Source organism: Epargyreus clarus, unplaced genomic scaffold, assembly GCF_041222505.1.
Source record: "Epargyreus clarus isolate Ecla_fem2 unplaced genomic scaffold, WU_Ecla_fem_2.2 ptg000012l, whole genome shotgun sequence".
Classification (NCBI taxonomy): Eukaryota; Metazoa; Arthropoda; class Insecta; order Lepidoptera; family Hesperiidae; genus Epargyreus; species Epargyreus clarus.
The window spans coordinates 7735223-7749910 of record NW_027332220.1 but is presented as its reverse complement, the minus strand read 5'-3'; the positions used below and the strand labels follow the sequence as shown (position 1 = coordinate 7749910).

The window sequence follows — 14688 nt, the reverse complement described above, 5'->3', positions numbered from 1 at the left end:
ACTCTGTTATTGAGTGATTTTAAAAAAAGAGGAGAAACAATGGGAACTTTGTAATGTCGCATTTTTACCAACAAGTTATAAGTTAGTTAACATAATAAAAATACTTTAAAATGGTCGAAGTCTATTTTTTGAGCGGATTTGCTTGTGTTGTGCTACGCATATACGTACCATTATATATATACTTTGATATAAATCAAAGTATAGATATAACGGAAGTTTTAAGGTCCTGCGAACTTATTTTGACACATGATACGCTCATAGACTTTACAGAAAGTTATATTACATAAGCTTTTTACCCCAAATAAATCCTGCGAAAAATTTTAAAAGTAAGTAATGTCATGAAATGAAAATTGTAACAAATATTGAGCACACTAGGAATATACTGATCTGACTTGCAAATCCAGCAACTGTATAAACGGACCTTTAGGAATGTGGAACCGATTTTCACTATTGAAAATGCAATAGTCATTTTAAAAGAAATAATATATTGTTAGATACTTATACAAAGGTTACTTAGGTACAATTAAATTATTAAGTAATTTATACAATCGTAATATATTATATACAACGTTTATATTAACATTTATATTTACAACGACAATAATAAATGTTTACCCATTTAACATCTATTCGAATATACTTATCTAATAACAGAGCATATTATTAAAAAATAATAATAAATACACGAACTAAAATGGATTAAGCTATTATCTTAAAATAGGAACCAAAATGATATTAAGCTTATTACATCCGTACTATATCAACGTAAATAATTTATATTTATTTTAACTTAATAAAATTGAATTATAAAAATCCATTTCTGTACACTATTCACAGTTAAGACAAAAAGATTTTAACAGATACGAAATTGTATCTTCAGTGAATCAGTTCACATGTTATGAAGTTGGTGCATCGTTATATTTAATGCAGTCATTTAGGGCAGGCACACATGGAAGCGATACTTTGCCTGCATTAGGGTCCGTTCATACAGACCAGCTCGGAGAGGGCAGATTTTTATCACGTTGGAAACAGAGTTTTGAGTACCTAATTGTATTAAGGTTTATTTTTGCATGTGCACTTCTTTTGTCACTAAGAATACCTGAACGCGCTTCGTGTGAAATAATAAGAGGAGCCGACCGGCTCTGACTGCGTGCTCATTCTCCCTCGCGCAGCCGATCGGCTCCGATTGCGAGTGCATCCGCCTTCAGATCTTTACGAGCCGGTCTATGTGAAATAGTTGGCGGCTCCACTCCGTTCAATTCCAAGCGTATACCATCCGGTCAGTGTGAAATGAAAAATGCGGGCCGATGCTCTCCGAGCCGGTCTGTGTGAACGGACCCTTACTACAATGAATGATAGCGATCGCTACGTAGAAAGTTGCGTAGTGCGACGCGTCGCGTACTCCTGCGTTTGCTTGAAAAATGCAGTCTCGGTCGCAGCACGCTTAGCAACGCTTTTATGTATGCCTGCCCTTATTTCGCTATACGTACGTACAGTCATACTAACAAAGCAAAAGAACCTAGAAACTAATTCATTAAGACCTTAGTGTTAAACTTTCGTCGACGAGTCGTTCATTCACAAAGCACTCCACTAACACTTCAATCAATACATAACACTGTTTAGGTCATTCAAGTCCACTTGTAAGCCGATCGAGCCGCATCAGTCGTGGAAGTCGCGCGGCTCTGGCTTCAGCTACCACACCAGACCCTCGGGGTGCAAGGGAGGAGGGGCGTCGCTGAAGTTGAACTCGGGGGAGGACGGCCGCGGCAGCACCAGATGGTCGGGCGGCGGGAACTGCTCGGGGAAATCGCCGCCCGGCAGCGACTCCATTCCGCCTGCGAAACGACCTGCTTCCGTTACTAATTGCCTGGTACATCATTTGAAGTGGTTATGCAAGTGTCAATATGGAGCTCAAAAGTACGTGTTATAGATAAAAAAATTAAAACGTTAGAGTATCAAAATTTAAATGCTACCTAGTTTACTTCATACATTTTACCTACAGAAATTAGTTTGAATAAAGAAATCTGACAATTTTTTTATATTACAACGACGCAGATTTTTTTGCGACATTGTACGTAGTCCAATATTTATTTATATAATCGACAGATTTAAGAGAAAATGTAGAGCTTCGATAAAACTTATGTACCTACATAACACAAAATAAAACAAATAAAATATTTTCATTGGTATTCAAACTGTGGCATGTGAATTCGTGATTATACGCTGTTAAATGTTTTATCAGAGATCAGAGAAAAAATATAAAACTCTTAAAGTAATGATAATAAAGTCTACCAACCAGGCTGATTAAACGGCATCGTAGGTGGAGGATGGTAGAACGGCGCATCATGGTGGAACGGCGGGCCATATCCAAACTCGAACTTTCCATCCGCCGTCGCGAAGTACGGGAACCCCGGCGGCCCGTCCTCCAGCCCTCCCGGGGACAGGTTCATGGGAAAACCCCGCATCTTGCGCGAGGAGCCGAAGAACGGGCCCCGCCCCATCGACGTCAGCTGCTTCAGACGACGCTCTTTCGACCGCTTGTTTTGGAACCAGACCTGGAGACAAGCATTACTGCATAAGACCAGCTGTTGCTTAATCAGACCTAGAGACAAATGTAGCTTCATTAGACAATATTTTGCTTAGAACCTATTTTTCAATGAAAGAGTTATTGAAATAGGTACTATTTCATTGAATTCAGTCCCTTACACGTTCTTAACGTTCATTGCATCATGTACATTAATGTTGTTTATGTATAAAAAAATTGAGCAAAATTTCATACTTCCAGCGATTTAAGTTATACATTATATGTCAGTTTAAATAAATAATTAAAACACGATAAAATAATCCTCTGAGCAAAATTATTAAAAATACTTTGTTTCATATTTACTTGGCGGTGAAATAGTAGATTATAAAAAAACTCAATTTTATTACGCAAGTATTTTATGTTGTCAACGTAAATAAAACAATGTATTGTAAAGTTAATTCGATAAAATCTAACATTTTAAACAACGCTTCCTGAACATTTGTTTCAAAAATAGTCGCGCACAAATTGTAAACCTAGGAAATTGTTTTTAGAAAAAAATTCAAAGCGCATTGTACTGATTACAGCATTCAAGTATTCCCTGAGAAAAACACTTGTACTGCGCCACAAATTTAAATAAAAACCCACAAACGAAACGGAAAAAAACTGTATCACTTTGTCGGTGGGTCGCAAAATACTTTTTATGGTTTTAGTTAAGAGGTCTGCGGTCGGGAAAGTGTTGTAGTTCTGTTGTGAATGGCGTCCTTATATTGGTTTGTTTTTGCATTTACATACAAGATTGTATGCGAACGACAATTACAAAGAACTTCATATAAGAAACTCATGTAGCTATGAGAACAATATACATTATGTTTTAAGTAAGTTTAACTATTAACTCGATTTGGTTATTAAGTACAAGAAGAAAACAAAGATCGTATTTCCTCTTACTGGAGTTACATCTATATCATATCTCCATTAAGTATTTATCATTGTTTATTAATTTTTGGAGTATGTTTGACAGCTCTCGTTATTTTTTCTTAAAGAGTTTGAAGAGACAAATGTCATAACAATTAGGTATTCTATATTCAAGTAGACATACAAGTATTATAAGAACTAGACATAGAATTTTTAAGAAACTGTTAAAATATGACTTCTTTATTCATTTTCTGAACTTTAAGTTAATCTACTACAATAGTGATATCAATAGAATAACTGAAATTAATATAATCCGCACGTAAAACACTTCAACACGATCCAATTAAACGCAGCGTGCTAATTCTATCCAGGCATTGATTGAGCGCTATCATACTAATAACCTGTACACACGCGAAACGGCCTTTAATACTAAACTGTAGATTTGTTCTAGGTCATACAGACCCCGCCTTACTGGAACCTATCAATAAAGTACCTGAAAATTCAGGCTTCTAGCTTCATATGCAACGAAGTTACAGGGGGTCAAAAATGGGCCGAATTGCTTCGAGAAAAGAATGCTACGGCCGTGCCGCTTTTTTTGGCTCGACTTGGCGGAGGCACTGCCGTGCCTCCAGATAGGTAATTATTATCTATTTAAGGGTAGAGAGAGAAACCCCAAGTTTTGTCGTATGACCCTTTACTCCTTAAGATGTGTATTAAGTCTCTTATTAATAAAATTATCTAACCAAAGTTTTTCCTGACAACCATTGATGTTTTTGCAACTTCTACTAGCGTTTTGGGGACAACAACTTGGATGAAGCTTATTATATTTAATTATTTTATCATAAGTATTTTAAAACCTGTTTAATTTATTATTTTTGTACTTTTTATTAGGATAATATTGTAAAAAAATAATCTCTACTTACCAGAAACGATAAAATTTATATATTAAATAGGCAAATAGCTAATTTAATAAACGCTAAAAAGTGTAACAAACGTCATTAATATTTTATTAATAATAAGTATTGTTTTTGTATGTTTTTTCATAAATTACGATAATATTGTAAATAATGAAATTTAACATAAATATTAAAGAATCATCTTTTGAATTCGAAATGTACTACAGCACAATTCATATAAAATCACATGCTTAAACTATGAAACTATGAAGTGAGATCGAAGCTTCATTTCAATGGTCACAGATCGTTTTAGTTTTCTTGAACAAATCACTCATAATACAATTATAAAATCATTGCCGTACGCTCGTTGTGAGTTCACGGCGTATTACAAGTCGCGTGCCGACCGCGCGACTAATTCGTAACTAGCGTTTCGCACGCCTCTCGTGTGAAGACACCATTACATTAGATTTGGTTGTGATTGGTGTTAGTGACTTGGTTTTGCGTTTGAAGTGCTCTTGACAGTGACACTGGTGTGTTGGGATGATGTCTAGGTCAGGTTTAGATCCGTTTAATGATCTGCACAATTTTTGGAGTATTCTATCCTTCATCTTTTTCATAATATAGAAGTAGCTATCGATCATACAGTCCACGTGATGTTAGGTAAATGGCTACTGCCGCCCATATCTGTATGATTACTGATGTCCACAGGCGCCAGATAAGATTAAATTTTTACCCGAAGTCGGTCACAGGCGCATTGCCTCAGAAAAGTATGTATCCCTCACTACACTCCATAAACTAGGACGCAGCAATGCCTAACACTGCTGTTATAAGACGAAATAGGCAAGTGTGGCGGTGGAACCGTGTTCGTAGTCGAAGCACAAAACGTTCTACCATCTTCAATCCTTCAAACAAGAACGCAAAAGCCCTACATTTTTGCTAAAAGCAGGAAAAAACTAAACATTTAACTCGTGTCACTCTTTCTTACTTTATCTTTAGATAATCATCTCATTTAGTAATTAGGTATGTTTAATTACACAGTGTTAACTCGATAGGCACTTGTTTAAATGTTAATTTAACACTCATTTAATTTTAATGAATTACATAACATTAGTGATTTAGTTAATCATGGAACGTTTTTAGATTTAGGACATGAATTGGAAGATTTGACCTTCAAATAAAAAAAAGAGTGAGTGGAACAGATACGTATCGTGATAATCATATCGATATATCGACAAGTGTGTCAAGGCGAAGCTAGACCACACTGTCATGTAGAAAAACTAAAAAATCGGAAACAAAGCCGCCGTTGTTCAACTGGTACAGTGGACCCGCGGCGGGCCTTTGATCGTGCCGCCGCACCCACGCTTGCATTTGCACAGAAAACACATTTACAACTAGGGATGGCGGTTGTTGTCGAAAATGTCGATATTTGTATCGATTAAACACAAACATATCGAGCAATAAAAAATAAATTTCTCAAAAATCGTTCTTCGATTTATTTCTTCGTTTACCTGGAAGTACATCGGCAAAAAATATTAATACGAAAAACAAAAGAAGCTTTTATACTGATGTATGGTTGCAGAAATATCGGTAATTGTAACAAAACAAATCGAATGACTATTTTCTTGTATGACAAATCGATTAATTTCAAAAATTGGCGTTTTGGCAAAAAAATATCGGCTTATCGGTAAATCGATGGTTCCCATCCCTATTTACAACCTGTTAGTGTTCTCTATACGTTTCTTGCGTCGTTAGAATGTAGATTCCTGTAATAACAAATCGATAGGTGTAGAAGTTTACATGTTAATCGAATCTGATTAAGTTATGGCGAAACTAGAGGCATTTAGAATGGTCGAGTTTTTTAATGGAATTTATGAGTATCGATGTCTTTATGTTTTTAAATAAGGTACTTTTATATATATATACTTAAATAAGCGACTGTCATGGGTCATCTATCTATTTAAGATGAAATGCATCTTAAGAGAGAATTTACTAGAATTGTCTTATTGTTTTATATGTGGATCAAAATTGTTATCTATCCATCTACTCGTACATTTTAAAATAGGCCGAATAACAACAAACGAATTTTTAAATTACTCGACCGATTTTGTTTATTAATTCTCGAGATTTATTGTTGTCAATAAAATATCGGAAACAGACAAATTTAGATTTGAATTTTAACTAGGTACTGGACTTTATTTAAAAAAAAAACTTAAAATATTTAATATACAGACAGGCAATTAAACATTAGAATCTAAATATCATCATCATCATCATCGTCATAGGTGCCTGGGATTCGAACCTCGGAACCGTCGATAGGCCGATCAACCACTAGGCTATCATTAGTAAATATAAAGACAAAACAATTAAATTTGTTACTAAATCTAGAACTTTAAAACAAAGGTACCAAGTACTGGTATAGAAAGCAACTTTCTTGTAAGCTTTCACTGGAGCTAGATGATTTAGTGTTTATTGGCCAAGTATATTGAATATTGGCCTCCTTCAACAATGTTGGTTTACAGCCTCTTAATGCTCACCAGCCACTACTAAAATGGCGAATTAAAATTTACAGCCAATAAGTTAGCCCTACATGTAGGTGCAGCTAGACTGCAATTAATTAGATAACTTATAAAATCTACGACCTACGTAGGTTTTACGATTTTTCCAACTTCAGCCATAGATTAGTAAAGATACTTCGCCACCTTGAAATTGAATGAAGCCACAAACGGCTTATTTTAGTAAGTTCTTTTTTTGAATTCTTGACAAATAAAAACATTTTTAGAGGAAATTTACGAATAAATAACTAATACTGCGTAATTTATATAATAAATAAATAATTATTTCAAATATTTTAGGGACATTTTAGCACGAAGACGTGGCAAAACTTTTTTACGCAACTATTTCAATTCTCAAAACTGGGTACATTTTCTTGTTAGGAGTGAGTAATCTTTACTAATCTATGACTTCAGCTTAGTATCGTCTAGTTGTTGATACAACTTGGCTAATAGCTATAGATGGCTTGATAGCCATTACTGTCCCACTGCTGGGCATGGATTATAATGAAAGTTTATCCTATAGTCAACCACGCTAGCCAATTGTGAGTTGAAAGTCGCCCACACACAAACAATATTGTATAGAAAACTGAATTAAAGCTTCTTGTTTTTGTTTGCAACTGTTGTAGTTGGTACGTATCTGAGTCGACCTGCATAATGAAATGTAATTATTTTGCCTACGGGGACATTCCAGTACCATCTGAGATCCACCTGAGGCCATAATGTCTCCCTTATCACACCATTCAACACAGCACCGCCTAACACCGCTGTTATTAGGCGAAAACACACAACACCGCTATTATTAGGTGCTGCCACAGGGGTCGAACCACAGAGTTCTACCATCATCAAATGATCTTACATGATGGCGAAAGGAATGTATTTGCGTCTGATAGTAAAAACCACGCCACAAACAACAATATAGCATGATTTCTACGTATAAATTTGCATGACATTCAAAACTAAAATTACGAAACTGAGTAGCAGCAACCTTGAAACAGTAACCATTTTCTATACGGCCGTCGACATCGTTAAACGTTCGAAATTGACGTGTTCCGTTATTTAATGTTCAAACTTATTACATTTATTACTTAATCGCGGTTCTCGTAGACTAAATCGACAGTATAATTGTCGAAGAAAAAATTCGTAAACATAATATCGTCTGCTATTAAAATATTACCGTCTGCGGTGCTAGGAACTTCGAAATAATACAGTTAAAGTTATTAACTTTAATACGCCACAAAATACTCGTATTTCTGTGTAGTTATGCACAATTAAATAATTGAACCGAATTCGAACGTACCGGTAGATTTAAACAGTTCTACCTAATAACAGCAGTGTAGCGCTGCTGTGTTCCGGTTTGAAGGGTGTGGTAAGGGAGACAGACTTTTCCGAGGCGTTCCAGCTTAGTCCTCAGGGGTAGCGGCACATCTGTGGCCGACCTCAGGTAGGAATATCTAATCCTATCTGGGGTTGATTACAGATGTCCATGGGCGGCAGTAGCCACTTACCATCAGATGGACTGCATGCTCGTCTGCTACTCCTATATTATAAAAATAATAATAATAATAATAATAATGTATTTCTGATAACGTAACTCAATAAATATGGTATACGGAACCGCCGCATACCTACCGCATATACCTACTACATTTAACACAAATTTTATTGGTAGAATATTTTTTTACAAGATTACAAAATTTTCGACATAAAAGTTTTGTGTTTAGGTACACACAGATAAAAACGTTATTAAATAATTAAAACTTAACGACTTGCTGAAAATACCTTACTAATAATAATCTATAGTTAAAATAATAATAAAATATAGTAGAAGTAGCAGACGTTACCAACATTAATTATAATTATTTATCGTATGACAGATAACATAATTATATAATTATAAAAATACACAAGTTCAAGGTACACAGCGCACGTGTAACACGAGCAGCTATTATAGTTATTACTCGTGATTTTTATTTATAGAAATATGAAAATAATAAGGTTCGGCCGCGGTCGTTAGGGTGACGATACTGACGATGCTGTAAGGATAGTCCCCGCCGCGGGACGCCGGCCGAACAAGCCGCGTGGTGTTAAGCACTATATTTCATACGTGCACCGCTGAGCGGGTCCATTCCTTTACAACTTATAAATACTTAAATTCTGTATATTAAACACAGTTATATTAAATACGCTGCGATTTTAATGCGGATGTGGTTGGTACTGTTTTAGAAGATATAAAAAATAAATCTTTTTTATATATGAAGATAAAGAACTCTTATTATGATGACGAAGCCTATTTGTGGCTTAATAGGGGAGAAATTACATCCTATTTCAATGGTTTAAAGAACCATAGGAAGTAGTTACGACAACTAAACTTTTGTCGTATTGTCGTCGTTGGGTAGCTTGTTGTTTCAAAAGCACTAGATAAGTCATGAGTATTTGATATATAAAAGGAAAAATAAAAAGAATAAGAAAATGTAATAAAAATAAAATACACAGAAATTTATCACTTTTTCTCTAATTAGCCACAATAATTTCGCACTGACTCGTTAACAATATTAATACTGTGTTACTATCAAGAAAGTAAAGCTTTTGTTACAAAAGAAATTTTGATCTACGGACAAAGAATCACCCTGTCAGTCGGTTCAGAATAAAGAGATGATTAATACGAGATCGGCGTGGACATTGTTCTCTTCGCCCTCAATATAAATAACGCCCGCGCGCCTACCTGCGGCAGAGGCGCCCCCCAGCGCTAATGAGTCGACATTACCGTTCGAATAAACTACAACTCGTCACAATCTATAAATTGAACAATTGACATAATTTGGCGAATTTATAGACGATTCTTAATGCCTACTTTGAATTTGAATCGCCATTTATGGAGAAAATCATTAATTTTGTATTTATTTATGTCACTTTTCTAGTCTACAATCATGTTCTAGGACACTTTTGTAAGCTTTAACTTCAACTTTTATTTATACAAAGTGAATAAGCAATCTAGGTATAGTCTTTTGATGCGTCTAAGTTGAATGTGTAATCTGGCAAGTAAGGTAACTGAGGTGAACTAGTAATTTGGGCTTAGAGAGTTGAGAGCGACGCAGCGGGCGGTCGGCTCCCTACAGGGAGCTACACAATATACCTAACCTAACTATAATACTTAACAACGAACAGTTGTTCTGACCATATTTTTTGTTTTCGTTTCGGTTCCGCCATAAACTTTATCGTGTCATGCGCCATATGGGAAAGGTGGACGCGAATTTTGGGCACCCTAGCGGTTTGCGTACTCTTGCTGAATATTGATGAAGGCGATCGTATTTTAAATCGTACACATTACTGCGGTCACTTTTGGCCGTGTATTTATCGGTGTATCGTGTGTAAACACAATGTTAAGTTTATTAAAGAGGTAGAATAAGAGGTAATCGATTTCTGGTTACGCTCGCTCGTCACGTTCCCCTATAAATTGTCGGAAGCTTGTGACAGCAAAAACAAAATGAAGTAATTGAAATTTCATAAAACGAACACGACGATGGCGGCGCTGACGTCGCGACCACACTCAGCGCCGCATGCGCCATCGACAGTCAATTGGCGTGGCGAAAGGTAAAAGTAAATTATTCCTGAGCGAAAATCTCCAGACCAAAATGATATACAAGTACATCCTTAATGAAGAAGAAACAATTTGAATAATAAAAATACGACAAAAACAAAACATTTGTTTACTTTCACAATATTTCTGTTACAGCGTGTAATATTTATAACGTAGAACAATAGCGTTTGAAAAAAAACAGTTGCATAATTGAATTTTATTGTGAATTGAATTAAATTGTATAAAATTATTTTTCCTTTGCAAGTTATTTAGTTATTTTTTCCATTTTTTCTTTCTCCGTATGAGAAGCGATTTTTTTTATTCATAGTAACTTAATAAAATGTATAGAACTTGTGAGAAGTACTTTAAATTAATTCAAAGTGCAAGCGTAGTTAAATGCTTAATAATTTTAAAATTGGTCTTTTCTTGACAATTTTCACGGTAAATGAAAGCGCAAAATCCATACTTTGGTGTTCCTTTCTTACTAAATCGTGATTGAGGTCGTTTCTAATATTTACACGTTTTTCATGTTACGGTGACAAATATTTAATGTAACTAATAAATATATTAAATGGTACTCGAGGTTTCAAAGCTTACGTTTAAATTTTATAGAGAATCTGCAGCACTTGACACATGTAGAATGTAAATAAATAAATTAAAACTTTCTATACTCACAGACCCACACTAGGGTTCCCTGTGTCGTGGGTGCCATGCACACACACAAAGACGAATACACAAACACCCAGACCCAGAAACAGAAATCTAAATTCGTCATTTAGATATCTGTCTGGCCGGGAATCGAACCCGGGACCCTCTGCGCGTCAGACCAGTATGGTAACCGCTCCGCAACGCGGGTTGTCAAAATATTAACTCTATTCTGCTAAATGGGGTCCGAAATACCCTAGACAAAAAAAATTGCTTCTAAAGAAATATATCTGATTGTAGTACAATTGACTTAAATTGTACTTACTTATTTCCTTCTTTGCACTTTCAACTATTTTGTCCATGCTATCCATAATTAAACAGATTAAAAATTTAGGTCTACAGAACGGCTATCATCAAAATTTTCAAATAAAAACTCTACCCACTTCACAATAACATCGTTCTGGATTGATTAACAGTTGACTTATTATATATTAGCTCAACTCTCTACCAATTGGTAATAATTATTGGATAACACTTTCCATCCTTTATCCAGTCTATTGCTACTGGATAGTTAAATTTGATTGTCCACAACGGGGATTTCTAACAAATAAATAAGTTTAGAAACCGTTATTTCGTTATAAATGTCAGATAAACGTCAAAATGTTATTTTGTCTCGTAACGGAACTGCAACGGCATATATGTCATAATTATAAAGAAGTTAAACAACACGACGTTCATTTTGCTAAATTTACCATGCAACCAGCCAGTGATTCCAAATTGTATGCGTTGTCTTAGGCTGCACACACATAGGCTACTATCGCATGTGCAATTGGTAGATTTAACTTTATTAATTAAATGAATTAAATTCATTCACAAGTTACATATTTTTACAGTCTAGTTCTTGTTTTACTGCGAGGGACAATATTATGATTATATTTTTTACATCTACGAGTTGATCGCTGCATCAGGACCGATTTGTTACAATGTTCAGACTCAAATTACTCCAACATCCCACAAAGGAAGATTTTTTTTGGCAGTGTTTAGCTACTGAGATGGAATTTTAAGTTATTCTACTTAGTAGTTTTTACATATAGACGCGTAGACGATAGACCGTATTGCATTTGTGACAGATTTTTCGAATAACATCAAACAGTGAACGGCTCGTTCGTTGTTCGTTCACTTAACAGCGGCAGCAGCAGCGACAAGATAGTAGCCAATGTGCGGTCAGCCTTATTTCAGTTAATTTGACGGCCCTCTCACGATGTTGGTTATTTCTGTACTCTCTATAGAAAGCTTAGTTTAATAATAACTGTCAATCATTCGCTTTGTATATGCAGTTTAAAAATTTATTTTTGTTTATTTTTGGGGAGTTAATTAATATTTAGATTGCAGTAAAAATATATTGAAAATGAAAAATATCAGGGTTTTTATAAGGTTTTGAAATGTTTTAATATTATGAAATAGTAGTAATATTTATTTCCTTTTTAAAATAACCGAGAAATTAACAATGTGGCCTATTAACAAAGTTACGAATGACAATCTTGACTGCTTATTTATACCCAAGATTCTGTAGCCTACACGTAAAAACCTTTATAGACTCTTAAAATCAGCATAAACATGACCCATTTAACCCGCTAACAAGATTTTACTTTTCATTTCCGATAACATGACATAAAGCAGCTGCATTCGCCAATCACTATACAGTATTCATAAAAAGAAGTTTTATCAGCTCGCTTGCTGATAGCACACGGTAAAACCATTGGTCATGCTTTTCAATATGGCGGGCTTTATCTCAATACATAAAAAACACCTTTATTTCTTTTTCACGACGCAAGATAACTTATCGTACCCATGTAAGTTACGTAACTGATATTTTCATACAATGTTGTGCTTACGTGACATACATAAAACGAGCCGTTAAAACTTATTGTTGATAAACTATCTTCATATATTGATTCTGTTAATGTTATACGCTAAAAATAACACAACATTGTTAGTACTACACGGAAACCTTTAACACCATATGCTATTTAGACAAAAGTCAAACAGAATTACTATTTTAGCATCTACTAATAAATGCTCTTTTTCGTTATGAACTTAACAATAAAGCCTGATGGAAAGCAGTCACCACCGCCTATGATATTTGTAATACCAGAGGATCATCACCGGCTTTGAAGAAGGGTTTTTTCTTGCACCATTCTTGAAGAGCTTGTCATAGCTTTTGATATACCACATAAAGTTCGTCCCACATCTAACACGACAATGAATGGTTTGACTAATCATACGTAATTATAAATAAAATATGGTAGAAGCCCAAAGATGGTGGACAAATTATTTTTTATGCATACCTATGATGTTATCAAATTTTTCATGAAAAGAATTCGAAAAATGAGTCGACGTTTACATAAAATAGCCTATAGTAACCTTTTTACATAAAATAGCATTTAAATAATCATTGTAAACAGAGAAAAGTCAAACACGGAATAGAAGTTTTAGGAAGCAGGAGTGAGGTCGTGATGCGACGACGTCACGACGCGGAATCGCGGCCTTTGGGTCCATTCGACCGAGACGTCGGCAGTTGTCGGATCCACCATAGTACTATCATCGTACGGTGTTGCCACAGAATAAAAAGGTAGTGCTACCGTAAATAATACCGTAAAAAGTTTACTTTTGATGGTTTTGGAGATACATTTTACCGTGACATCCTTGTGAAAAAAATCTATTAACGTCATTTGAATTGAGTACTAGATTACGGTTCCAAGTAAATAGGACGATTTGAATAAAGCGGATCTATTACGTCTATAGAAACGAATGAATATAAGAAATAGCTTAATCGCTAGCCAGTACACCATGCTAAGGACATTCCATAAGTTTTTAGTTTTTAAGGGAAAAGAGAAAGGTGACTTACAGGATGGTAGTTTTAATTGGTTTTAATCAAATCAAAAGGCTCATTGAAAATGTGTTACTTGAAAAAGTTATTAAGATTCCCGAAAGAAGCCTGAAAAGGAAAGTGATACCCCAAATACAACATAGACATTACTAGAAATATGTCTTTAATAGAATAAAAAATACTCTAAATATAAGTCAAGATTAATGCTCCATATAGTTTTAGCAAAAAGTCTACATTTACTTTTTGCTTTCATAACCATAAAGTTCTCAACCAAGGGCGCGTCACGTCCTACGCATCAACTCTTCTATTTGCCGCCACAAAACCGCAAAAATCGATCATCGACAATAAAACGCTCATTCTATCGATATAGTCACGTCACTATGCGCGGGAAGCGTGAAAGTCAGCTGTTACGTGCCTATCCGTTACTATAGACACCAAAAAGCTTAAAATGGGCAACGAACTTGATAAAAAGTCGATTGCATAAGTAAAATGAATCGTTAATTGTGGATTAAGATGCATTTGTGTTCTAACATTGACTATAAACTGAGTTTATAAAGCCTACTACTAAAAATATAATTTTTTTTTTTTGTTAGCAGCTCAAACATACATATTATATTGTGACAATAAACTATTTATTGGGTGTCTTAAGGTCTACGGTATCTAGTTTCACATACATTTGAGAGCAGAATTAA

At 34.9% G+C, this 14688-nt stretch overlaps 1 protein-coding gene across 7 annotated transcripts in view; it reads right to left on the bottom strand.

The window, feature by feature from the left end:
* Positions 1 to 315: 315 nt before the first annotated feature.
* The window catches only part of Lim1 (LIM homeobox 1), a 76036-nt gene continuing 61663 nt past the window's right edge, over positions 316 to 14688 (bottom strand). For 3 of the 7 annotated variants that reach the window (XM_073078367.1, XM_073078368.1, XM_073078373.1), the window contains exons 6-7: positions 2297 to 2555; positions 316 to 1847 (exon numbers count right to left, since the gene is read on the bottom strand). In XM_073078367.1, coding sequence (XP_072934468.1) covers positions 1693 to 1847; positions 2297 to 2555 — 414 coding nt within the window. In that variant the 3' untranslated portion in view covers positions 316 to 1692. The remainder of the gene's footprint in view (positions 1848 to 2296; positions 2556 to 14688) is intronic. The other 4 variants (XM_073078370.1, XM_073078372.1, XM_073078369.1 and 1 more) reach the window with 3 other exon arrangements.